This window comes from Dromaius novaehollandiae, chromosome 3, assembly GCF_036370855.1.
Source record: "Dromaius novaehollandiae isolate bDroNov1 chromosome 3, bDroNov1.hap1, whole genome shotgun sequence".
Classification (NCBI taxonomy): Eukaryota; Metazoa; Chordata; class Aves; order Casuariiformes; family Dromaiidae; genus Dromaius; species Dromaius novaehollandiae.
In genome coordinates, this window is record NC_088100.1 from 129,655,618 (window position 1) to 129,683,547 (window position 27,930).

At 44.2% G+C, this 27,930-nt stretch overlaps 1 protein-coding gene across 3 annotated transcripts in view; it reads right to left on the minus strand.

Moving 5' to 3' along the window:
* Nucleotides 1-10,256: 10,256 nt before the first annotated feature.
* The window catches only part of PELI1 (pellino E3 ubiquitin protein ligase 1), a 45,455-nt gene continuing 27,781 nt past the window's right edge, over nucleotides 10,257-27,930 (minus strand). For all 3 annotated transcript variants that reach the window (XM_026110514.2, XM_026110516.2, XM_026110515.2), the window contains 6 exons: nucleotides 18,805-18,949; nucleotides 17,550-17,679; nucleotides 16,117-16,218; nucleotides 14,046-14,243; nucleotides 13,758-13,946; nucleotides 10,257-12,730 (listed from right to left, as the gene is read on the minus strand). In XM_026110514.2, coding sequence (XP_025966299.1) covers nucleotides 12,164-12,730; nucleotides 13,758-13,946; nucleotides 14,046-14,243; nucleotides 16,117-16,218; nucleotides 17,550-17,679; nucleotides 18,805-18,949 — 1,331 coding nt within the window. In that variant the 3' untranslated portion in view covers nucleotides 10,257-12,163. The remainder of the gene's footprint in view (nucleotides 12,731-13,757; nucleotides 13,947-14,045; nucleotides 14,244-16,116; nucleotides 16,219-17,549; nucleotides 17,680-18,804; nucleotides 18,950-27,930) is intronic.

Below are 27,930 nucleotides of genomic sequence, written 5' to 3' on the forward strand. Positions count from 1 at the left end.
ACCTCCAGGAAAGTCTCCCTTCTCTCTCACTGGCCTCAACTCCCCATTACAGCACACCAGTACTTCCTCACGTCACGCTGTTATGAGAGGGCGAATACGTTTTAAAAAGGAGCTCTTCCAATAGGCGCTGTTAGTCTCCTAGGAGCAGGTTCCCCCAGCTTTCTGGAGGGTGCTCGTGCCTTGCTGCCTCTCCTCAGCTCTGCCCAGCCCTGCCCTCGACGGGAAACATCAGGACTAAAGCAGATGGGAGCCACAAGGATGGTTCTTTCCCTGTAAGGGTCTGTTTTTGTAGGGAAAGGTGATAGCTGCTGTTAGGCAAGCGATGTGCTTGGAAGACATCCATGTGTCTTTAAGCACATATGTCGTCTTGCTTCTCTTGCTTTGCATCTATCCTAAGCTCATCCCTGCTTCAGCGTGACTATTAGGATTTGATTTAGGTCCGTTTGTCTCCAGCAGCTGCTTTGCATTACAGCAGATGGCAGCCTTTCCCCAGATTCCCAGGAATGAGGAATACCTGGATTGCAGGCAATACGTGGCTTTCCTTGTTTCCTCGCGCCCACTTGCCAGCAGCAGAAGCCTCCATAGAAAAGGAGCAGCTGCGGACAGAAACAAGCCTGCAATGTCTGCTTGTGTTTGCAGGACCTGGCTTCTCACCCAGGGGCTGATCAGCTGTTGCCCCACCTCTTTATTCATCTGGGATGATGTTTCTCTTCCAACTGGTATCAAAGTTCACGATTACAGTAATTAAAAATCCACCCTTATTCATTTCTTCACCCTGACAACCGCACATAACAGAAAATACATCATACGCTTCAGGTAGGGTGTTAAAATCGAAGCAACGTTTTTCAATGCCTGATTTTAGTAAGATGTTAACGCCGTATTAAAAAGCAGCTCTGTTAAAAGACCTGCAGCAGCTGGCTCCACAAACTGCGGTGTGGCTGAGGCCTCGGGGTGCTTCATCTGCTGGTGACTGTTCAAAGGAGCCTCAGATACGCTCCGAAACCCTGAAAAGCAAAGAGAAACGCCATCAGCACCCTTCTGTCCTGCTCCCTTTTATTCGCAGCTCTCAGAGCCGCAGCGGGAAGGCTTTTTGGGACGGGTGCTGTGGAGGAGGCTGCAGGCAGTTTCCCGCAACACCAAGCTCTTTCTGATGCCTTCGGGATCCCGTGGCAGCATTTCTGATTATCAGATGGCAGCTTCCCTGTCCTGCAATGTGTTGGTACCTACCTGACTAGTCTTAATCAGTCATGGTGGTCTGTGTCACGAGCACGAGAAAAAGGCACAAAGATGTCCGTTTTGGCAGGTCGCCCCTCATGCAAACGCAAAAGAACACGGATTTATTTCTGCTTCGGCTCTGCCCTCAATTTCTCTTCTTTATTCTGCTTCTGTTCTCACAAAATATGTTAATGATATCCAGATGCTTATTAACACGTTTCATACTAACAACCAGAAACAGGAAATACAGGCCAGATGAGGGAAAGAACAGCTTAAACAATAGTTGAGCTAGATTAGAGGAATTCAGCGTCAGCAGAGCCAAGCAGAATTCACTCTGGAGCCTTGAAGAAACTAATCAAAGGGCTGTAAGACAGCAGCTTTGTAACCTCTGGGGGACAGGAGAGGTCCCGTGGGATCACAGAGCCTGTTATCACTATCGGAGGCGCATTCAAACACAGTGTTAGTGAATTTGAAAGACCCACACGGTACTGAAGCAGTTAGAAGCGCCCACTCTGGGCTTACAGAAACAAGCCACGTCTAACGAACTCCCTTTCTCTCTCCGATAAGGCAGCTGGCCTGGCAGCGAGGAAGTCACAGACGTGCCGCGTCTGACTCGAGGGACGCCGGCCCGCGCCGCCGCCGGAGGAAACGGTCTGGACGGCGTTGCACGGCGGTGGGCTGCAAGGTGCGATGCCCGCGGTGCTCGGCGTGCCTCCGAGGGAGCGGCAGCCCCGGCAGCCCGGCCGGAGGGGCAGGAGGCCGCGTTTCTGCGCACGTGCTGCGCGGGAGGGAGATGCAGCGAGGAGGAGTTAACGGCACACGGGAAATCACTGTCGGCTGGGAAAGGACCCCAATTCCCTGTGTCGTACTCGAGGCCACGGCATTCACGATCATCTTTTCCTTGCAAGATATGCACCCTCCCCACCCCCAGTTCAGCTTTTAAGAAAAGAAGCACTTAAAATACTCTTCTGCCAATGCACCCGACCCAGAGAGGCTGTCGCAGGCTGCTTCTCATATCTGTCCCTCAGAGGAGCCTTTTCATCCTTTTGAAAGCAGCCCTCTTCTTTCCCAGCTCTGTAGAGAAATCTGGCTAAATAGAAATCTCGAGGCCATTATACTGCAGTTCTCCCATCTTCCTGGCTGCATTCATTATTAATAGCTCATCATTAAATTTTAATAAATTGGATATCAGAGGTTTAAGGCTTGTTAGGAGCCTTTCCTCCCCTTTCCCTTCTAGGTCCCTTTGCTGGATGAGCTCATTCAGTGTCAGGCAGGGGAAGCTGTTGATCTAGGGAAGGGAGATGCAGGCATACGTTTTGCAGAAAGCGGCAACATCTTTATTTTCAAACTCTGCACAAGTGCTCAGACTACAAAAGCTGTTTTGCTCTAGGTTGCTTTTTTTCTTAAAAAAAACAAAACCAAAGTGGTAGGAAAGTCTTTGGTCTCAACTTGCTCTTCAGTCTGCCCTATTCAAGTGGGAGTTGAGAGCTGTAGCTTCCTTCATTAACTAGTTCATGTCACAGGGAACATAGGAGCAGCCCGCTGTGCAAGACTCTCGGTCCCCAAATGCAGGCTCTGCCCCCCATAAAATTCCCCTCCGAATTGCTCAGGGAACCAAAACTGAAATGCTGCTCAGTGGGCAAAAAAAAAGCGATGAATCTGCAAACCGTGGGGCTCTTCCCCGCTCCCCCCGAGGAGGTGAGTGAGGGTCTTCAGAGGAGCACGCGGCCTGCCAGGCCCCGGCAGGGACCTGCTCGCTGTGCTCGGCCAAGACGCGGTGAGGCTGGACACGGAGGTCGGGCAACGGCAGCGAGAACCACCGCGGCCTGGCAGACAGGACCTGCCAGGAGAGATCAAAGGGACTTTTTAGTGCAGAGAAGAAAAGGCTGAAAAGAGACATGCTGACAGCCTTCCACTACCTAAAGCGCTGCCAGAAAGAGGGAGGAAAAAAAAAAGCTACTGCCTTCATGTGCTCTGGGGAGGGAGCAAGTACTAAAGTGCTAAATCTCCCCCGAGGAGTGACATCGCGCTCCAAGGGTGGTTGAACAGAGGAGCAGATGGCCTGGAGAGGTCGCGGAGCCTCTGTTACTGCAGAGTTTGAAAGGATGAGTTAGATGAACGCGCGCAAGCAGAGTTTGACCCAGCACAGGGCAGACTAATGCTGTGAAGGATCCGTGATTACCTTCTGAACAGTATGTTTTTAAATCAGCTGATGCAAAGAAACCTGCATCTAAACCTCCTAACAGAATTGGCTGACGAGACCTGGAAACCCTTATTGGTTGGGTTTTTTTCTTCTTTTCCTTGAGGTAGCAGGGAAAGTCCAGATATCATACTAGCCGGTACCCAAAGGAGAGCCAGAATTATAATTTTGGAGCAACTCATCTAGCATCCACTAGGCAAAATAATGTGAAGGCTGATCTGAGCTTCGTGTGATAAAGGCCAACAACATACTGCCAGTCGACACGGGGTTTTCTGGAAGAAGAAAAGCTCCTGTCTGGCAAATCTGCTTTCCTTCTCTGAGATAACAAGCCTGGCCGATAAGCAGCAGTTCCAATGGAGTTTCGCAAGACGTTTGACTCAGTGCGAGGCGACACGACGATTAAAAGCGTAGCACAGCGCGCGATCAGCCGTGCCCACGTTGCAGGGACCGGAGGTGCCCAGCCGCCAGCTCTGCTGCGGAGGCGACGGCTGACCGTGCTTCCACACGACGGAAGGACCAGCCGGCTGGCAAACCGCTGCGAGGACAGCAAAGTCATTCGGAAACTGCTTCTACAGCAAACACGCTGTATGCGTTGCCATTTTTCGGAGTACCGAAAATCAAAGGAGCAGGGATGAAGCAGGGCCCCGAGTTAAACGCCCCAAGGTTGAGTCCCTCGCAGCTGCTTTTCCCTTCCTGGAGGAACGGGCTTTACCCAACCACTGCCATGTCCCGAGGTGGGGTCCCCTCTCTGGCATGCCACCTTCACACGCCTGCAATTTGAATCAGTCCCTAAATCGCCCTCTGGAAGATTGTTTGGGGCCAGCATTGCCTAAGCGTGATAGCATTCAACATACTTTCACTGCACAAACATAAATACAGCCTGACTTTATTAACCATTAGCCTGTAAAGACAAAAATATAACAAAACACAGACATGCATGCTCTATAAATATATTCATGCTGCCACGAGGAGCACTAAGCCCAGGCCTCCACGGCATGAAAAACACTCCACTGCGTAAATACTGTGCATTTGGCAGTATTGTTTTAAGGAGGCAGGGGCTGCGGTGGTTTTCTTCTGCGTTTGGTTTAGGGCTAGCACCGTCCTCACTCGGTGCCTCTTGCCGCGGCTGCTCCGCGGGCCCGGCAGCCGCCGAGGAGTGCGACATGAGCCCTGACTCATCGCCGCCCAACGCGCTCACACACCTCCTGCTTCCCAGGCGGGGTGAGATTTCCAAGTGATAAAGACTGACGCGCGCAGAAGCGCTGAGCAACGCCGTGAAAACACCCGGGGCGACGGCAGAGCTGAGGTCTCAGGATGGGTAACCCTCCCTCTCCGGAAAGCTGCCCCGAATCTGCTTTTCCTGCATCCCATGAGCTGAGATTCAGGGTTTTGGTGAAATCGGCTTGCTCAGGCAAACCTGGGCTGTCCCTCGCCGAAGCAGGCACGGCTGCGTCTCCATCCCGCCGAGCCCCACGCCAGCCGCCGTGCCATCGGGAAGCACCCGACGGAAACAGGCCAGTTAAAAATCAGGTTGTCTCCCCGTTCCCCACAGCTAGCAGAACAGATGATGGCAATGCTGGAAGCTGCATTCGCTTTTAATTGTCCTCGCTCTACTGAATAGCTAATTCTCTCCTCCTCCCACACTACAGGAAAAAAAAGCATGCTTTTCTGGAAAGGATGAGTTGACTCAATTCCTTTTCTACAGCGCATGACAGCAAATTGCAGTTTTTAGCCTTGCATCTAAGCAAGTTTAGAATACTGGTGTGTGCTTTTTCTTTCTTTTTCTTTTTAAATCTTCTCGGTTCAGCTAAAAATGTTATTCTGAAGAAAAGAGAGAAGGGAAACACTAAAGGCTTCGTGTCAATTCAGGTCCTAAACGAACCCCGTGAAATAGCACAGATAAAATTCATTTGTAAGGTGGTCATATTAAGAAGTTATTTTGAAGCTGTCGCAGGGCAGAGGCAGGGGAGGTGCCGAGACTCGGTGGCTTTTGAGCGAGATCAGGAGAAAGGGCCGCATCACCTTGGCCCGGAGGTGAAATGCTGGGCGCACCACAAGGCTGGTCCTTCATGTGGCCATTTCCCAGGAGAGCAATGTGTCTTACCTTATTCTTTTCCAGCTCACATTATCCTAGAGACTGAGGAGAAAACCTGTGTGGCTTGAAGCATAAATGGCACGCACAAAAGCAAAAGTTTTGCAAAGCTTGAGTCCAGCTGGCATGTTTCTATGCATTAAAAAAAAATACATATTTCAATGGAAACACTTAAAAACCATAATTACAGTGAACACCACCGAGAAACTGTCAAACAGAAGAACTGCAGAGAAAAGTGAAAGTGGCTTAATTTTTTTTTGGCCGAAGCTGAGACAAATGCGAGGACAAAGACAGTGAGCTATAAATAAGACACGCAGACAAGATCTTGGGTGTTGCTAGGAAAGAATACCCTCCAGGAAGCTATTCCCCAGGTGATTTAACTGTGCTCTGCACTTTCGCCTCTTGTCCGAGTACGTGCAATAGCGTTTCCCATCCGCCCTTCCCACGCCACATGCGCTAACGCAACACACGGGGCCTCCTTAGCAGAAAGTCGCATGCAAATGCTTTGAAGGGGATGTCTTTTTGATGAGGCCTTTCCACTAGGATGACACAAAATGGATGATCCTGGTGTGAATTCAAGTTATAACGCCGAAGGACCCCATTGCTGTCTTATTTCTGGGGGGAGCAGGTCTCCCTAGCGATCTCAGAGCTGGTTATTATACATGTAGACATGGCAGAGGAAGGAAACCGGAGCAGATTAATGATTTACTCTTGCCCCAGAGCTGTTTAGTTTCTACAGAGGTGACACTAAGTGAGAAGCATTCAAAACAAAACCATGGCAATACTGCAGGCCTTGCCGGGTTACGCAGGAGCTGCCTGTGCCGGCAGGGGAGGGCTCCTCTGTTTGATCCAGGAGGTTGCTCACGCCCACGCGGAGGATGCGAGATGTCTCAGCCCCTGCCTTCCCCTCCGCACCGCATTACCTGCCCCTGGGCAGGGATGGCAAAAGCAACTGTTGGCTGATGTTTCCACTCCCAGCTCAGCACATTGCCATGGGCAGAGTCGGGAAAGGCGACGGACCACGGACGAGGGTGACTTTGGGGCTGGTGCCGGTTCTACAAGAGGGGCAGCGGGACAAGGAGGGAAATCCGGGGTGCTAGTGGCAAAATCACGAGGGGCACGTAAAAGGTGAAGGGGAAATGGTAATTCCCTGCCCTCCGTCATACAAGGAATCGGGCATAAAGCAAAGCCATCAGGTGGCAGGTTCAAAACAAGCAAGAGGCCCCTCGTGGTGCGTGGCCGAGCCATGGGGCTCCTCACTGCCGCTATTTCAGGCCCTGGGAGCTGGCTTGAGCTGATGTGCAGGTAGATTAAAAGGAAGAAAAAACCCAAGAATAAGAAGTCTCTAAGCCACAGCCTGCATGAGAACTGGGCACCATCGCATATGCTGCCCTGTTCTTACTCCTCCCAGACGCACACTTATATCCCCCACGGGAAACCAAGCACTGGGCTGGACGGACCTCGGAAACCAAGCACTGGGCTGGACGGACCTCGCTCTGTGTAAGAGCGGTCATTCTGGATTTGAACACCTTAATACACGCGGCAGGACCCAGAGGACGACTGCGTCAGCTCTCCCAGTTCTGCAGTTCAGGCGCCAGGTTTGCTCCCAGGGCCTTTTGAGGGTACAACCCCCTTTCCCACCCCAGGACCCCGGCACTATCCCCCTTCCATTCACCGGCTGTCACTGCCCCAGCTGCAGCGTTATTCCTGCGTGCGGCAAAGCGTGCCGCAGCAGCAACGCGCAGCCGCGGCAGGCAGGGCCGGCACGGGTACTCCGGAGCAGCAGCACTGCAGCAAGTAGGTGAAGGGCCAGCTGCTTCTCAAGCTGAAGAGTGGTAAAGCCCATTTCCCTGCTCTCCTCAGACCCAACTGACTTCTGTTCCAGTTCTCACTTCACTTTTTAACACCAGCTGAGGTTTCCCAGCACTCCCTTCCACCAGATCACTCTCGTACTGCCTCCATCATCTGCATTTGCCCCGTGTTTCCTCCAGCCCCGTTGCAGCGCGCGACAGCGGCCGCGATGCGCAGAGATCCTGGGGGAGGGCTGGAGCCGGGGAGTGGGCAGGGAGCTCCTGGCTGCGGAGCTGGCACTTTGCCTCTAGTTGCTCATCCGCCCCCAAGCTCCTCCCCAGGTGCTGCAGCCTCGTCCGATGCCTAATGCGATCCCACACAAGCTGGCACCGGGCAAGACAAACCAGGCAAGCCGCCCATTCCAGAGCCACGTGCTAACGCCCGGCCTCGGCCCCGGCCCCGGGGCTTTGGCACAGCCCTCCTGCACGCCGCAGACCTTGCAGGCCCCGAAGGCTGCTCTAACAGATATGGGGGAACACAACTGCTTTCTACAGCTCTCTGAAGCTGCCACCCCTTTTCTTTAAGGAAGGAGACAGGGCCAGATGAGCAACCAGCAATACCCGGCACAGCTGAAGCACCTGCTCGTTTCCTGTGCAATAGCAGGCCCAGGTGTTTCCCCCCTCCCCGGCTCACAGCATGGGTACCTTACCATGGGAAGTCAGTCTGACAGTGCTGAGCTCCGCATAGTGCCCTGGAAGCAGGCCGGCTCACCCCCACCCATGGCAGCGGGCCACGCCAGCTCTGGCCCCTGCGTTAACCGTCACAGCTCCCACAGGTCCTTTACCACACCTTTTCCACAGCGTCCATGGTTGTTCATCCAGATCCTCTCCCGTTCCCATGCAAAATCCTGAGAAGCTGCATTTCCAGGAAGATCACAGCCTTTATATTAAAGCCTAGTGCCACGATTAAGAACAGACCAGCTTTGCTAGTGTTTTTACAGAAAAGGCAGGCAAGCCTAGGAACGGGAATCAGCTCTAAACCAGCAGCAGCCAGGCCTAAGCCAGTCTGGAAGACAGCATGCAGGCAGGTAACTGCAGTCACCACGTTAGCTTTGTATCCCAAAACCCTAGAAATGTGTAGAATTGGACCTGGAAAGTGTCTCTTCAGAAGAGAGACAAAACAAGCAATAGCAGGGTCATCAGAGGATTTGCAGAGCGCCCTCAGACACAGGACTGCCTGGGTTACTTCACAGGGATCACGTCATCAAACCGGTCAGGAGACAGGCCTCATTCCTGCAAGTATAACCAGTCTAGCACAGACGGGATTTAGAAACCCTCTTCCCCCGCCTCGGTGGCTGGGGCAAGATGCACATGTCTCGGAGCCACAGCACACGCACAGCGCTGGCTTACACCGATGGCTGAGTCAGCAGAGGGAAGACGCGCTCCGCAGAGGCTGAGCTACCCGCAGCCTTCCCAGGGAAAGTCCCCAGCACCCTCCCCGCTGAAATGCTCCTGACCTGCTCTGAGTCAGCACGCCAGCCACCCCACTTCTGCTCTGGAAACCAAAGGGCTTTGTTAGCCAGCTGCTGCGCCAAGCTGCTGCCTTTTACCAACATTAAATCCATGCAATTTCCCACAGCTGAAAAGCAAATTAGCTCATTAAATAACCTGCATAAAAACATCACACAGAACTGCGCAGAATGCAACAATGATGCACAAGTTGATTACAGAAAGCTGCTTGGTGATTTTCAGTTGTCTCTGCTTCATGTAGCCTGGTTAAAGGATGCTGCATTTCTGCCAGTCTTCACAAAACTTTAAGGCTAGGAAGTGGCCTGTACTTGCCTGGCTTCCACATGCATTTCCACAGCAATTCCACATAGCTGCGGTGATCTCCTGGGGACTAGTCACATGCCATCTGCCACTTGCACCATCAATGCCTCTTCCCATTTGAAGAAGCCTTTGAAAGCAGGTTAAGGCCACAGATCTCATTTGCATCTGGTTATTGCAGGTACGAGGGGCTGATTTAGGCCAAACACCCCAAGTGGAACTGTAATCATCTTAAGGCCAGCAAGGCTCCACCTCGTGCTAACACATGCGCTTTCCCCTGCTCCCAGTTTGTTGTGTTCAGAACCAAAGGCCTTTAGGCTTTAAGCAGCTGCTTAAGTCAGAGGGATCATTTTACTCTTGACACTCATTTTACATTTCACAGAGCATGAGACCCTCAGTTTGAATTGTTTGCTGAGGAACAGAAGCCCAGGGAACTCAAACAGGAAGCCACAGTCAAAGCTACCGCTTTTAGTTAGTTTGCATGTTTCACAGAAGGTGTTCCTCAGTCTACTGGACAGCTGCTATCCTGCCTTTGATAGTGGGATTTCCAGTGGCTCAGGCTCTCCAATGTCCATGTTCTGCTCACTTAAAAAGAGGATTAGCAGGCCCAACTTGGGTCAAGAAAAGCACGCAACAGGCAGCCACAGCACATGGCAAAGTACAGGCTCTATGAAAGTTACCTTAACATAACACTGGCTTTCATCATTTCCTTTTCTGATTTTTCATATCCCCATAGTCACGAAGATCAGATCCAGAGAAGAAACATCATTCTGACTTTGTGGAAGATGAAATCAAGAGCTCTTTTTAAGTTTTTTAAGAGCCATTAGGTTAAAGTTTTGGCTTACATTTCATTATTTGTAACTTTCCCAGGGAGGAACTCAGTTAACTGTCTCTTCTGAACAAGAATCTTGCCTTAGCATAAGGCTAAGTATAAGACACATTAACAGGCCATATATGAAAGGAGCTATTCCAACCTGTGACCAGGGTGACACGCAAACTCTTTACAGTTACTTGTTTGTTACCTTAATCCACATGCAAAGCAGACACCTTAAGTGACAGCAGAAGTGTCATCTCCAGCCAGACTTCCCATCTCTCGGAAACAATGGCAACAAAGCAACAGACAATCCCGGAATTTCTGTTTTTGAAAAGTGTTTACTCACGTAGTTTGAATAAATTAATTTGCAAATAAAAATTAAACTACAGTATAATATAGTCTGAATAAAATGATTAGAACAACTACAATACAGGGGTTTCCTGCTGCATAAGTTTCATTACTTAATGCATATAATCTGGAAAATGTCAAAATCAGTTATATTTCTATGAAAAGGGAGTAACAGCAGTTACTTGTACATGACAGCTAACTGAACTTATAATACAGGTTTCCTGACACATGCATTTCCTGAGTGAACCAAACAATATATATAATTTTTTTTTAAATGGAGAAACAATTGACAGTCAAAGTAAATAATTCATGACATCTAAGCAACACAGGTGTGTCTTTAAACCCAGAAAAGTTTAGAACAGCTTTGAAAAGAAAAATTAAAGCTATACTATAAAGTACAGAAATTTGCTACTGTCAATTATACAGTACATATTTGGAAAAAAAAGTATGAAGCTGGCTAAAAAACGTTCAACTCAACCCTAAGAGGATCAGGTTGTGTGTTTGCCAGGAAGCATGGTGGCTTAGCAGCAAAGCTGGATGTAGTGCACTGGCCTTTTCTGGTGGATGCGGAAGGAAGAGGAAGGGTTGAGAAAGGGGGACGTTTCTGTGGTGCTGAGCGAGACCGCCTGCTAGAGCCCACCACAGCGTGGACAGTCTTTCTGCAGGCTTCCCACACCGAGGTCTACAAGTCCAGCTCGCACCCAGCTCGAGCTCTTCCCTAACGGATTGCCACTCGTGCCAAGCTACGTGGGTGTTTGCTTGTGTCCTAGCATCACCATTAGGTGCTGGGCTTCAGCTGGGTACCATCTGGGGCCTAAACGAGGGTCTGCACCCCGCTCCTCGCAGCGGATGGGCGAGCGTACGACACCAGTGATCCCCGTGTGCCCGAGCCCGCCAGACTAAACGCAGAACATCCAACAGACAAGTCCCCTCTCCGGCCGATTCTCAAGCTGGTCCCCGCTCCCTGACACGTGCAGCCACGCATGCACCTCCTCTCCCCCCAAACAGCAAGGAACAAGTGAGCCTTGTCTTCCAGGTTTGCCAATGTCCAAGATGGAAAAACCCCTCATAAATGTTACTAATGTTAAATAAAGACACATGTTAGCATGAAGGGAGAAAAAATCCTTAATCTAGACTAAGTTGCATATTCAAGGAATCTGGTAAATATTTTCTCATAACCAGATCTTAAGTACAGTCCTACCAAAAAGACATTAAGAAGTCCTTCTTAGCTACCTTTCACATGGTTAAAGCACATCTTTATGCCATCATAACTTGCATTAGCTTTGTTTAAAAAGCATTTTAGCTATCCTAAGAACTCAGTATTTTAGATTAAAAAAGATTTTTCTACCATTTCTGTCTCATATCTGTCTCCATCCAGAACTACTCTACACACCCAATTGTTGGATGTAACACGCTATGACCATGCTACTCTAAACGTTCTAGATATTTTCAATAATAAAGATAAATAGAAAAGAGTTAATATACATGTTATATTTTACAATGTTTGCATCCAAGCTGTAAACTAATGTTCTTTGAACTATTTAGCCTCCATATACAAAAAGAATGAAACAACTTTCAAACATCATGGGCATATAATTCAAAACCATTAAACTGAAGGCATTGAATTTCACTCGACAACACTTCCTTCACCTCTTCAGAAATAGCCATTAACTAAAGAAGCAAGAGCTCTCCCCCTTCACCCCCCATTTCTTCCATTTCCAGACTTTTCTTGATAGAGAGGGATTTAGCTGTTGTAACAAAAAACAAAAATTCTTCACCTTAATGCAAACCAGCAAAGCCCAGAGAATACGAAAGACAGTTTAAAAATTAGAATCGCTTAGCTTATCAGTTTACTGTAGTCCTTGATAACACATGTGTTAGTCGAGAGGTCCTTGGAAAATGAGTCTGATGTAACCTTGCTCACCAGCCAGCTGATGTGCACAGAACGGACAGGCTGCATGAAACGTGTGAGTACCATGAGGAAGAGGAATTTGGGACCAGTATGCAGTTGTCTTTTCCGAGCACACGTGTCCGCATGGGCTGAACGCATGAGTTGGAGGTCCTGCATCCACATAAAATCCTGCTTCACATCCAAGCCACAGAGGCACATAGGGGCCAACAGAGCGGCACATGGGACACTCTCGATCCTTGCCGTCTCTCTCCTCTTTGTTTCCCCAGTTGTGATAGCCGTGGACATGGCCACAATTCAGATACACCCATGGTTGCTTTTCATCTACAACATCTTTTCTCTTCATGCTGGGAAATGCCAAGGTGTTAAATCCTACAGGACACTGGGGTCTTGCTGCATTTATTTCTTGTCTTAGTGCCTCGAGGTGTTTGACAGTAGGAGTGCGTGAAAGGCCTTCTGCAGTGCGCCACAGCAAGGTTGCTCCACAGAGGTCAATTAAAGAGCCATCTTGGAGTTGGTTTGTTTCATTCTCCACCTTTTGAAGGACAGAGAGGGAGGGGGAGAAATAGCAAGATGTCACTTAATATTATAAGACTAACATGAGACACTTCAATAATAAACACCTGCCTGGAAGGTCTGGACAAAAAAGTATGAAGCACCTACTGATGCTGAGTGTCCTACACAACATATCCATATAAAACCCAGTGTCAGCTCCTTCCCCCCCCCCCATTTTTTTTAAATCCATCCTCTTAAAAAGAAAATATTTCGAGGTGCACATAAAATTAAGACCATGAAAAGGTCCTATCCATCCTTTATTACTCCTTTCAACTCCTTCCCAAGAGTGCTCCCAACTATGCTTCCTGAACTGCATCAAGAAAGAATGGCACAGGGCCAGCCTTTAGTCCTCCATCGTATTTTAAATTGTTTTCTTCACACACATCTGCACATATGCACACCTAAGCCTCCTCTCCCGAAAGAAAAAAAGCAGCCAGCAGCATTCCTAAATAAATGCATCACTTATTTAAATGTTCACGCTGTATCTACTTTTGCTAAGAGATCCCAAGTCATACAAGACCAATCATCTCTCCCAGGAACATAGGCCCTGCTTTAAAAATAAGGGGAAAACTCAGAACACCAAGGTGGAGATGGATACCCAGGTATAGAGGCATGTGTCAATAAAACTATAATTGTTCATTATAGATTCTTAATTATTCAATAATAAGACAAATGGGAAAACTGAAAAAGCATAAGCTTAAGAGGGAGAGTCAGGACAATAATCTTTAAGCACATGACCATCACAGCTTGCAAGAGCAGCATACTAGACTAGTCACTCAATGCAGGAGAGCAGTCTAGATTTGCAGTTACGTACAAGTTTAGAGCCAAATTCTGCCAGTTATTCAGGTAGAGCAGTATGTATGAAAACACACACACACAGAGTCAGTGCAACTAACTGCAGAGGCAGTATATGCACAGAATGAAGCACTTCTGCCTAGGCCCAAGCTACCTAGCTTATGACTATCCATTTTAAACATGCTGCATAAAATGTTGGCTACCACTCTTACCATTTTACCCCTCTGCTGAGCTGATCTGGTTTCACGGAGGCTGAACACATTCCCACACACAGATATCTCTCTCCACACCCCCGGCTTGGAGTCTTCAGTAAATCCATTACGGGGATGCATAACAAGAACTCCATTTGTGGTTAGTCCATCCATCTGCCCATCTGATGTCTTCCACTTTGCAGCCTTCTCCTAAGAGAAATGACATCAATGAAAATTTCAATTTGTCTGAAGTTGAGTTACAAAATAGTTGAACCTGCATTGACCTGGGAGAAGAAAGTTTCCTCTTACCCCAAGAAAGATGTTTTTTGAGGAGTCAAATCCTGCAGCATATATTCTTGCTGTAAAAGGAGGGTTCCGCTCACATATGATTCTGCAAGCAAACCTTGATATAGTGCTCTGCACAGACTGCGTATCTGAATTACTCTGACTTCCAGGAACTGTATCTGTCACAACAAAGTCTATAGGACTCTCCGTTGACCGACCAATCTGGCAAGGAGTAAAACCATAGTGTTAGAAGTTTGACTTTGGGTGTAGTAACACTCAAACCCAAAACATTTAAGTGACCAAGAAAAAAATCATGACATTCCAGTTTGAAGCATCCTCCCCTCCCAATCTAAATCTGGGGGTTCTGAAGCCTAATCTGAATTGATGAGTTATTCCACCTCCTTCTGACCAAAGTTATTGTGAAGCCTAAGTACAGCCAGCTGAAGGATGAAGAAATTAAAAAAAAAAAAAAGTAAGCCAACTTCAAGAGGATTTTTCATTGAAAGTCTTCTCATCAGAAAGGTTGGACTCAGGTCAGCTGGAGTGGCTGTAGCAGTGCCAAAACAGCTAGAAAACAGCAGTTAGATGGAAGAAAAGTGGCGTTCATTTTGAAAGCCCAGCATATTCTGAACAACGCCAGACTAGGTGGAGGCGTAGATGTACAAAAAGACTACCCAGATCGTATCTGCTGACTCTCCAGCAGGGCAGGAAAACAGTTAATCTGCCAGGAAAGACCAGGTACCAGATGTTTGTGGGGGAGTTTTATGTTAATATGCATAGAACTGGAATACAGCATCTGACTAACATCCATACAACATCTAAGAAGCAGGCTGCAGAGTTGCTATGCCTTCTTTTCTGGTTGTACAGAAGGATATGAGTTTTGCAGCCCCATACGACTCTACCAATTTTAATAGAATTGCATGGGTTCAACTGCTCACGCAGTCAGCTGATATTGTCATTTTCCTTTCAAGGCATAACAGGAAGTTTTATCCCTGTCCTAGATGTCCATGTAGCCAGGTTTAAAGCCCACTCGTACAGGAGACCCTAAGCCCAAGGTGCTTTTTGATAAAGGCTGGACAGCTTTCAGTGAGACTGAAACTGCATTATCAGAATGTATTTTGCTATTATTTCTTAGGCAGGACAACCCATCGATACACATGGATTGCCATCAGCAATTTCTGAGCAGCATACGTGCCTGGAAAAAGAACGCTTACAACACAAACAGTAGCTTATGCTGTGGTTAGTTTGTTATAGCCCTTTTGCTCTGCTGTAGGTATGTGCAACTGCACAGCAGCTTCCTTGGTCACACACCAACAACGATCCTGCAATGTCATCACAAGTAAATGCTGTGACAGCAAAATTTCTTGTCATAAATTAGCAACAAAAATCAATGCTAGATCAGTCCAGGTATCAGAATGAACAACTCACGCCTTAAGAAAACCCCAAACCCTTCCTTTTGAGAAAAACAGGAAACAATTATAAGATATGAGTGTACACCACAGCTGCAAACATGTTTGTGGTTCCTTGTCATACATACAGGAACTGCAGCAAAGTTCTTCTGAATTGACAGCACGTCAGAATGGGCCTCTTCTCTCAACGCTTCCCAGCAATTCAGACATATTTTAAAGATTTAGTGCCTATTTTTCATATTAGTTGTGATAAAAGCTATTTTCTAATTTCACTTTGCATTTCTACCCTACCTCCTACTCACCGATTCCAAATTCCTTCATAAGCATTTGTAACTTGGCTTCGAGCATTTAAGAGTATTGTGTACTTTACTCTTCATTTTGCAAGAAGGGAATAGAGACAGGTTAAGTGACTTGCACAGTAGCAATCAAAGGCAGAACCATAATCGTGTGCATTAGTCACAAAAACAGCTTTCACCTCTAACCAGAAAAGCCTAAAGGAGATGCACAGATATACAGTTTTATTCATGTGATGGCCTTGGGAATGAACAGAATTAAACATCTCTGAATAGCAAAGTGCAGAAAGTGACATATGCAAATCTTCAGGTCTCAGGGAGAAAGCCTGTTGAGAGGATGTCAACATAAATAGCACAGAGAATACATTTATATATATTGTTTACTTCACATACCTGGAACATATCTGTGTTGCTGTCATGTGTATATTCAACTACTACTGTCTGGGCCCGAGACAAAGTGTAGGATATGCTGTGTTGGTCCTTGTTACTTATTGCCTGTGGAAAAACACCAGATTTTTATGAACCCATTAACAATAACTATATTGAATACAGCAGCAAAGTAGACTCTTGCTATGCTCAATTAATGCATTAACTCAGATGCTCATTAGTGACACACCTGTAGTTAAAACTTCACAAAAACCAGTCCTGCCCATTAAAGAAAGCTGCAGGATTGATTCAGCAGCAGACCAAACTGGTCTCCTTACCACATGCTGCAACAAAATACATGTAACCAAGACAGATATTAGTCATTTAAATTTCAGTTTGTTAGGCTAGATTTTAATTCTGGAGATTTGTGCTGTATTTCGTATGTGAAATCCCAATTAGTTGCTAATTAACTGAGCAAATACTCTTTTATAAAGCGCTTCTAAATAGTACTTGTCACTTGCAGGCCTAAAGAATTAGCAAAAATAATTTCTTTTCACAGATCTCCTAAAAATGTAATTCTATCACACTAACTTCAGTTAGCTACGTGCTTTTTTAAATTTCAGAATATTTCAGGCTATTCTCTAATTTTTAAGAATCAATATTCGTAAATGTCAAGGTATTTAGACAGCTGAAGACTTAATACCATGGTATTTGTTCAAGGACCCAATCTCAATCATGCTGAAGAGCTCTAAACAACCACTAAGCACTCTCAAATTCCAACAACTGTAGTGAGGGTATTTCAGCAGAAACACTCCATTTCCATGTGCCTGAATCACAATATAGCAAGAATTATCATCTGGATAACGGCTTAGTTAGAATATTCTTAGTTTTGACATGAAATACAATTTCCCCTCAAGACTTAAGCCTTCACTTCTCTGCTTCTTAATGAGAACTGTAAACTTGATTATGAACCATTTAAAAGCATGCAAAACCCACCTATCCTCATCTCTGGGGAACTCCCACCCATTCTGGTAGCATGTGCATGCAGAGCTTTGGTGAGGGAGCATTCCAGAGGCAGCCACACATGAACAAGCCTAGCCCTAAAGCACGAGTGAGTGAAAACAGGAAGTCTGAAATACCTATTTGTAATGAGTTTGGAAGAAAAATAAAATAGAAAAATGTTTTACGTGACTAGCCCATGCCCTGAACATTCATGTTTTAGAAATAAACATCCTTTCTTTCTGGACACAGCAAGGACTGGGCAGCAGACTTGTTTTGCCAAACGAGTTCCTCTAACCCTGAAAGGTATCAAAAACCTGGGATAAATACCAACCACTCTTCCCACAGCCAGAGGACTTGATGCATTTCACACCATTTCATCTCAGCATAACAGTATTCATTCCACTAAATTCTTTAGACTGCACTAGAAGAGCTAGACTTAACTAACACGTCAAGCTTACCTTTGCTGCTTGAGGGGTACAGGCAATATGCACAGTGCTAGGTTTCACCCCGTTTGCCTTGGGTCTTTTAAATAAAGCAAACCTACTTTTTCTTCTTCCTCTATCTCCATTTGGAAGAGACCCATTGTACCTATGAAAAAAAGATATAAAAAAAAAATGAAGTCTATTTTCACACAGACTTCATTGCAAGTCTACAGCTTCTCATGAGCTGCAGACCTGCAAGAACTTCTGTTCTAAGCACAAAGCTTCCTTAATGACTATGCTACTGAAATATTAGATTTCTAATTACTTACACCTACTTAAATCTGAGATTTGGTAAACACAATACTGGAACATGCCCAGAGAATTACTGCATATACACAAAGCTTGTAGGATGGGGAATGTTACCTAGATCAATCTCAAAGCTACTGTGAGAAAGCAGAAGAGACTCAGGCCCTGAAGATGAAAACAAGCAGGCCAATGTTTACTTATAGCTTTATCTTTAAATTATTTGTTCACACCATAAATGAAAGATCCTAAATACTTGCCAAGCCTGCTGAAAAGCTATTATTTCAGAGAATTTTGATTGAAATAAAAGCCTGTGAGATATAGAGGGTTCCCTCTGAAACTTTAGCTTAACCCAGCAGAAAACCCTCATTTTGAGCACACCAGCATAACCAGGCCAAGCCACCTAGTATGCTTGATAAAAATTTTGTTTGCACTTTGGTGTTAGCATTAGTTATCATGCTTTTATAAAAATCCTTTCATTTTAAAGTACTAGGGATCCTCTTTCTACGTTATCACATCAGCCATCTGTCTAGGCCCAACCTGAAATCACTTTGGAAGCCCCTCATAAATTGGCTGCCTTGGTCACGAAAGGCTTACCTGGGAAGAACACAAGAGCTGAAAATAAACTTAAATGTACTCAACAGTTCAGAGCCCTACCTCCATGCTCACTTTGTCACAAAAAAGTCTGCACGGCGCTGTGCGATTTTCCAATGGATTGCATTATGCGTAACACTGGTTACCACTGAAAATGGCACCCTCCCTCGGCCATGCATTCCAGCTGCCGTCCTGGCATGGGATCAGCTACCAAAGAAAGATGATGGACTCACCATCCGCTTGCACTCACTAGTCACAGTGCAGAAGAGGGGGTTCAAGGGAGACTCGTGAGGCAGTAGGACTGCCTCTCACAGCAACCTGCAGCTCAACTGCTCTAAGTACACCTCGCCATTCTGCCTCTTGTACCTTCATTTCTCAGTTCCAAGTCACTTACCCCAATACAATCAATTCACCATATTTTACTGGTGCTTTTGATGGATGATTTTCTTGATCAGGAGAAAACATGAGCTTAGTTAATGACTTCTTCTCAAATTTCAGGTCTCTGATCAAGAGCTGTGGCACACTTTTTTCATTATTTCCTGTAAAAACAATGGGTAAAACAAAATGTAACAGAGAAGACTCAAATTATCTGCTACATAAATCTCCACACCTATCTTTTAGTCTTCCTGATCTGATACAATAGCTGCATTTTGTACTTGCTCATATTTTGACTCTTCCTGAATTCATTAAGAATACTACATATAAAAACAAAATTCAGGCTGAATTGCCTGGAACAACTACAAGAGCATGAAAAAAATACAAGTGCATTTAGAAAATTCCAATATGGCCTTCATGAAACATCCACATTTCTTTTCATTCATGCTAATTGTTTAGTATAAATGGTATATAGCTTAATGCAGCATGTTGGTGCAATTACCGAGAGAGAGCCAGAGAAGGATCAAATTTAAAGAAAAAACCACAAAACCAGTGCATTAGCCAAAGAGGTAGAACTTTTCGTGAAAGTATCCGATTCAGAGCCTTCCAAAACACTTCTGGATTTGCAGATTGCAGGAAGTTATATAACAATTCGATATTGAGTCTACCATACAAGTTCGATTAAGAACAGAGACATTGCACAGTCCAGGGACTGAAGTGATACAAACAGCTCCTTGAACTAGATTTCTAATGCGAATTCCAACTGATTAAAAAGAAAAAAAAAAAAAAAAAAAAAAAAAACACCCAACACTTCAGTACTGCTTTGCCAGGAGCTGTTCAGGGTCTTTTCTTGGTGATCCCACAAAGATAGGGCAAACGCAGAAAGGACAGAAAGCTCTTTTAATTGTAAGTGTCCCAAGCTATTCTTCTGGATTTCTTAACGAGAATGGTCTCTTGAAGCTCAATTTTTGTTATCTTTTTGGTTAAAGAAACCATTCACACTACAATTCTTCACAGCTCTTTTATGGATTCCTCATTAGTAACTTTTCCAAACATCTCTGACCTACCCAACCCATCTCTGACCTTCCCATAAAGGAAACCTACCCAACACAGCACTCGCTCGATAAAGGATAAAGCTGATACTAGCCTGTTTGAAGCTTTCCTTTAACAGGAACAAGAACAGTCCCCTGATTCTTCCATATAAGTTTTCACACCAACTCAAAAATCTATTAAACTTTTTAATTCGGCACTTTCAGAATTGATCGTTAATATGCTGCCTTCTGTTCAAATAAACACATTGGTCCATATGACATACCTTGTATCCTGTCAACTTACGCATATATCACCACTCGAACCTCACCTAGGCCTTAGATATTAGCAGAAAAGATACCATACAGATTTTTATCTACCCGTATCTCATGTCTTAATGATAGAGAAAATGATATGGCAGTGCTTGACAAAAGCAATCTCACTCTGCATATATTCATTCAGAAGTTGATACAAATACCCCCCTTCCTGACCTATCTTCCCCCAGCCTTTCCTCCATCACAGAGAAGCTAGGACCTCATCGTCTTCTCTCAACCTACCAATCATTTCTAATTCAGTATGGATATGTTCGTTCCCACTTGCAGTCAGCTCGTGATGCTATCTGAAGATGTGGCGTGGCCTTTCACGCCTTCGTGCATGCTAGCCCATGTATTTGAGAGGGCTTCACACAAATACCCGCAAAGACATGTTACTGCCCTCCAGACTTGCTTGATGCCTGCAGAACACAGCTGGGATGCTAAACTGAAGCCTGCATGTTTTTTTCCTTGCATTTCTCATTGTTTTCTAAAATTCCTCTCTTTTGCTCTCAAGTTTGGGTTCTGTGTACTTCATATTGCTTGAAATAGTAAATTAACTGAAGACTGCCTTTTTGTTTTGCTTATGCAAAACATTATCACAATGATATTCTGATCTACTGTTAGAGGTAAAGCTCATAGTAATAAACCTCATCTGCACAACGCTACTGTGGAGTGGCTGTATGCTGGTCTACATGAGAGCTACACCAGTATATCTCCATTACTCAGAAGGCCATGCACATTTTTACTAGACAGTTAACCTAGTTCAAGCCTTAGCGTAATCACCATTTGGCAGGTGCTCAAAATGCCTTATACTGGTACAATTGTCCCCATTTGTTGCTCAGGAATAGCAACAACAGTGCAGAAGAGTGTAAATGGATATAGTTTGCTCTGAAGTATTCCTAGAGTGCTGGCCTATATGTAGCAGTAAATTAACTCATATGGTCAGGGTACTTACTGTTGTGGGTGGGCCAAAGGTTTAGAAAAAAAAGTGGCAGCTCCCAAGTCCCTTAATATAAAGCCAGCTTATTATCATAGTGAAGCAACTTCTCCCTTTAAACTTCTAAAGTGAAAAATTTAAAGCAAACTTATCAGATGAAAATTTGGTCATGAAACTCCTACTCATGCCAGTAGTCATACCACATCAAAGTGGAGATGGTCCCACCTGATAAACAGAGCCCCAGGACATTGCCTGTGTTTACAGACGGTTCTCACCTTGCTCTGGCCATCTGGGGGCTTCTTTGCTGCCTGGCAAGGCAACTCCCTTGGAGCATGAGCAATTCCCCGAACCCATCTATGTGCCTTTGAAGACACAACAGGGAAGGTACTCTGACAGTGATACTAGACAATCTAGCTTTCAGTGTTTAAGGAAACTTGGTTCTTTAGCAACATCTCCTCTGTCTATAAACATAAGGATATATTTATAATTTCTATAAAGTTAAGTATTTCCACAACCAACTTAAGCAGTTCTTGTTTTGTTTTAAAATGTTCTTACAAGTATGCACTAGCAAAACCAGAAAAAAAAGCATCTATATTAAGGTGCAAGTTGCTTACATACTGCCTTTAAAAAAAAAGACGTTTTAATCTCCTCCCCAGATGATTAACCTATTTCCATTTGCGCATTGATCTCCTCAGCAGCCTTTCCCCCTCACTTCAGTTTTCTCCACATACAACTCAATCTTTGCCACTGCATTTCACATGCAACGCTTCACATTGCTTTGCTAATGTAGACCATGGTTGTCCTTTGACTTGACACCTAACAGCTGAGAAGAAAAACAGCTATGAAATCTATAGTATTACCTATTAGGAAACAGTACAGGACCAGTAAATGTCATCATAGGCTGAAAAGAGATCTGAACAACATCCACCATACCTTATGGTGTTCAAGAAAGAACTAATCAACTCACTTCAAGCAGGTGGCAAGAGAAGCATTAAAAAATGACTTAATCTTTGCCATTAGTATGAGAAAGGTCTGTCATAACCTCCCCTCTGTTCACGCAGGGGATGAATTTCATGGAAAGCTAAAAAGAAATCTCCCAATCACACAGTCAGCTTCTAAGTCTCATTAAGAGTAATTACACACAATTATAGGACACTAACGAATTACCTGAACAGGTGGCCAGTAACCTTCTTGAAGAGCATGACTGAGCAGAAACCAAAAAAGGAGCCAACAGACTTATGTGACACACTTCAGCAGTGCAAATAGTTAACTAGAAAAATCTTTAATTCAAGAAAAAGTGTCTAATTGCTAATGCTCAGCTGCCTCCTCTGTAATAATTCTTTTGTTTCACAATTAAAGAAATCCAGCCAATTTTATTTTGGGGCCAGCATAAATGATGGAAACCCACTTGTCATTTGACCCAAGGAAGGTTCAAGAATAAGAAATCTAGAGCCATCATTAGTAGCAAAACTTGCTTCACCCTCAAAAGCATGCCTTGAATGTTTGAACTTCTTTTTTTTTAATATGCCTCAGAACCTTTGAGCTGCACACATCACACTCACAAATAGTAAAAGCCTGTAACTTAAACTCAAACACATACAAAATTCAGAGCCCCTAAAAAAATTCTGGTCAACATATATGCTACTTCTCACACAAATATGATCTGCTTGATGTATTACACCCAAAGGCAAGACTCATTTTGTTCTCAGAGATAACAAATATTCATCATATTGTTCCAATGATGTTCCAAAAACTAGTCCAAATGAAATCTGATGCTGGTGAATAAAACCCAAATGTTCTTCTACTGCAGAGGTGTCTAAACAGGCCACAGGATCACATCGCCCTCCTGAATTGGAGAAAGGTTAGAGTCATTTAAAGTTAGATAAAAAAAATTGAGAATTTACAAGAGGGAATCCTCCTGAGATGTCAGGAAAGATGCACTAAGTTACATAATGGGTCTTCTCTTGTTGGTATAGAAAAACCTGTTCATGTGGTAGGTTTTTATTTTTAGAACTACTGAAAGCTCCTTGAAAGAGTTCGGAAAGGCTAATTAAGTAAGTTAAAAGACTGAACCTGGCACTGTAAGGCCAACAGACAACTAAGTCACTGACTGCTTGAACAAAATATGTGCAAATTAGCTTTTTGTCATGACTATTAATTTTGTAGCAGCATCTCAGGCCACAGCTGGATTAGGCTTCATTGAAGCAGGCTCTGAACAACACAGACTGCTCTAAAATTCCTTTGAGGCTCTTTTCACCCCTGAGGAGGAATAAGATATTAATTACAGGATCCCAACCTTGCCCTACATTCTTCCAAAATCACAGAACTTGCAGCAGCAGACAAAATTTTCACCTCAAGATCTCTGCTTCCTGGTTGGAGAAGAGACACCAAAGTATGAAAATCCCTACCTATGCATAGTCTTACATTACAGAAGTGAACAGCTTTTGGGAATTAACCAACTTGCAAACAGAGAATAGTCTGTGAAAACCATTAGTGAATTTGGTAGAGGTGCTGTTCAGTGAGCACGACTGCCTGCAGTTAACACAAACTATGATGGGTACTAATTAGCATCCTTCAATTACAAAATACAAAGCTGGAATAGGAAGAAACCATGAACAAGTAATATCTTTTTACTCTGAAAACTGGTTCCTTTGGAGCCAAGATAAAAGTGATGAAAGGTAACTTGCACAGTACCGTCATGTGTAACTGAGGGAATGGAAACAGATGACATCTAAACTGAAAAAAGGATTTTAAATGCATTTAGGAAGGGCAATGCAAGTTTCTTACAAGGCTTCTTTCTTCTTCTTAAATAGTCTCTTGAGTCACAAAAGGCAAGACTGCTACAGCAGAAAGCAAGCCGCATTTCTTATTACCTTCAAGCAGGAAGGAACAGCCACATAGATCATTGCCCTCTCCCCTGTCACATCTGAAAACTAGTCTCTGGATCTGGAGGCACTATTTTCTGCAAAGAGCTAGCAAACCATGTGTTGTTACAGCATGTAATAACAAAGGGACTAATACTCCTTAAGCACTGCAGATCCGACACGCTTTTCATTACTTGGTGATTTAAGTTAGATCAAGTCCAGCTGAACATCAGGATCTGACCTATTTGTCTTCACTCACTACCCAAAGTTTTAAGTCTTTGGGCACAGGAGAACAATGTTTGCATGCTTCAGAGTAGATACAGGTGAAGCTTAAGGGTCTGCACACTTCTGAACCTGCCATTTTCCGTGGGGGACCCAGAGATATATTGAGTTTCGGTTGTTTCTGAACCATAAGCTTGAGCTTACCATTCGCTCTCAATCATTGAACTGTCTTTTCTTATCATGAGACAGCATTTATGATTAATCTCTAATGGCTTCTACAGAGAGTCTTTAGACCTTGTTTGCACTGGGGCCTTTGAACCTTGTGGAATAAGTCAGCTATTTAGTAGACTAAGTACAGCTTTCAGAAATGCAACTAGAATAGCAGTATCTTAACGGTTAAAATGGTGCAGGGGGAGGGGAAACCTTAAATTCAATGAGCTCAAGCAGAGATTCATTAAACAGTCTGCTGTGAGCTAAAAATACTAGAATAAAAGTCTCTTTGTAATAAATTACCATCATTTTCTAAACACAGAGCCAGCATTATAGGCTGTTAGCAACTGTAGCTAGTGCCAGACTAGCCCTTTTCTAAAATACCGCATTAAAAAACACTTCCACAGTATAAAAAGTAGTCCTCTGTCAATGAGTAAATTAAAATAAAAATAAGCCAATTCAAATGCAAAAAAGTACATTTATCCATTTTTATAATATTATATCTTCTGTATATTCTATATCTGCATATTCTAGGGTTTGGGAGCTTTTTTGGTTTATAGAAATAAAGCATAAGACAGCTTCTCTACTTTTTTTGTTTTTTGAGTACAATTTGCTATTTGCAGTTCTTTATTTACAACCCTTGCAGTTTTCATATCCAGCTCCTTCACTCAGTAATTCTGTATTAAGTCAGGGAGGGTAGAGACAAAATAGACCCCGACCCTTGTCAGAGGTATGGAGCGACAGGACAACAGGCAACAGACAAGCTACAACACAAGAAATTCTGATGAGCCATTAGGAAAGCAAAATTCAAAGAGGCTGTGGGATCTCCATCCTTGGAGATACTCAAACCTTGCCTGGACATGGCCCTGAACAACTTGATCTAAGGCGGCCAGGCTTTCAGTGCAGGGGCAGACCAGAAGACCTCCGAGATGGCCTCCCAACCTAAATTATTCTAGGACTACAATTCATTTTAGGAAGTGCAAGACATTTTAAAGAAGCAAACCCAAGCACCACTGAGTTGAGAAATATGCACCTTAAGTGCACTTTTGGTCCATCAGAGACAAATGAAGAGCAACTCCATTAAGGTTAATAAAGAAAAGTTACCCTTCTCCTCTGCAGATCTGCATGTTGTCATAAACTAAAGCTGTATTTGGATGCAAAAGCCTAAACTGTTTGAACATCTGCAAAGAATTCACATTCAATAGCACGATTACCTGACTAAACACAACTGGGACCCAAGTTTGCCAGTCTCCATTCACACACTTAAGCTCCAACCAATTTTTACTAGGCAATCTTCTAATTGCAAGATCGGAAACCAAACTCTTCTTAAAGCATGTGCAGTATTTCACTGTTGCATTTTCTCTTCTATAGCTATGTCTTGCCTCTTCAGAGAGAAAATCTTGATTTCCTGATTTAAAGGACTGAAACATCAAAGCTAAGGTAACTGTGAGACAAAGACGCCTCGTGGAATACTTGTCTCTCAAGCTGAAGGTATCTGCAAGTCTACAAGGAAGAGGCAATAAGCAGTCAGAGAGAAGTAAAAAACAAAGTCACTCCCAACAGACTGCCTTCTTGCTTGATAAGGAGTCCCTCAAGTCCAAGCTGCCAGATTTGACAAACACCGTCGGAAGGTACGAGCACAGGAGTTAACAGCACTAGACACGTTTGAAATAACTCATCTGTGGTAGCACATTTGGGCAGACAGACCACCATGTATGAACCACTCATGGAAAGATATTCTTCCTCAATCTTGAAACACCAGTATCTTTGCAGGATGCTATGCTTCACCAGAACGACTGTTCTGTACACAGATTTGTTCATTTTTCATATTAATGTCACTCCATTGATACTGATAACATTACTGTTGATCTACACCGATGTATCAGTAGTGCTAGTTTACCTTCCTAAGAAAGGATAATTTTCCCCTCCTGTCTAGGAAGGTCTTTTTTAGCACCTAAAAAGATGCAGAACAGGTCTTAAGAGCATGCAAGGGCAGCCTAGCCTTTTGCCTTTGTATGGATTATTCTTTCCTTAGTTTGTAACCATTGACCTTTTCTTTAAAATCTTAATAAGCTTAGTCATCCACTATATACAAACAAGTTGCATTTTATCTTCAATGCCTTCATATCTTTAAACTGGGGAAAAAACACCCTACAACCCACACACAAGGCCAAACTCTGAAATGGGCAAAGTCTTTCCTGCCCAGGATACCAAACATAAAACAATCAAAGCAAAAATATCTGCTTCTGTGCCTTGAGAACATCTGTAAAATCCTTAACAGAAGAGAAACAAAATGAAGCATCTTTTTACCAAGGACACCTGCCATTAGCAGGCTAGCAATCCTGGGAACATGGTGTGCAAGAGTCATAGCATGAAAAAGGCACTTTGTGGACCGTTTCAAAGGTGCATAACTCGATACACAAGAGCAAATCTACTGCTTTGCTCTGAGACCTCAACTAACTTTCCCCAGTCTAAGAAACTGCACTGTCCGTTGGGCTGGCATTCAGTGTTCCACTTCAGGTTTCATCTCACTCACATAAAATAAGTCGCAACAGTCCTCGGCAATTTTATGAAACTTGGGAACTGTGCCATGAGGACAGACATCCCTGCCCAATCAACAGGACAAACCTTTCAGAACAAGGCTTCTATTACAGGCTCATATATGACAATCCGTACCTGCTGACAGTACTCAAAAATACCACTCCTTCCCAGAAGATGGAAAAATCATTTAAGTAACCGGGCCAGGTTCAGTTCAGGGTCCTGCAAACTTCAGTAGAGTTATTCTCAACGGCCATTGATGAGATCAGAAGGTGGCCAAGCATATTAAAGCTAAAAGGAAGCAGTTACATAACTGATAGTGATCCATCCTAACAGATTGACAAAAATCAATTCTGAAAATATTTTCTTGAAAAAATCCAGCATTTTTTTCAGTTATGAAAAGTAACAGCTGATCCTCCCCTAAGGAAACCACGATATCCTCCTACAGATTATAAATGATGTAATTCAGACTGTGTGTGGGAAGCTGAAAACATTTGTCTTTTAGCACAAGGTGGCTATTTTAAAGCTGTCACTGCAATATTATCTATAACCTTAATTAGCTGAGAAAAAAAAGAGAAAAAAAAACTCTTCACCAGTTGCAAACTGCTATATTTGCATGCGGTTTACATCTCCTTACCACCCATGCCCACCAAGTCAGCTTTCAGATAAACCTGTGACAAAACATAACCTCACAGAGCTTATCAGTTGACTATTTCTGCAGCACCAGGGCCAAATAAAAGCTATGCTTGGTGAATCAGCTGAGATACCAGGCTTGCGAAAGCTATTCACGTTGGCTGGACTTGCACCTTGACTGTTGCTTCAAACTCTCTATGTTGAACAAGGATAGCTTTTATTTCTTACTCAGACTTTCAAGTGAAGATTATTTATATATGCTATAGCTATAAAGCCATAAAATGACGTGAAGAGGTGTGCTGAGAGGACAACGCCACGTGTTCATTAACCGTAACACTACCTACCTATATCCTTACAGAGTGCATTACAAAAGCAGCAGCAGGAAAGCTAAAAACTTT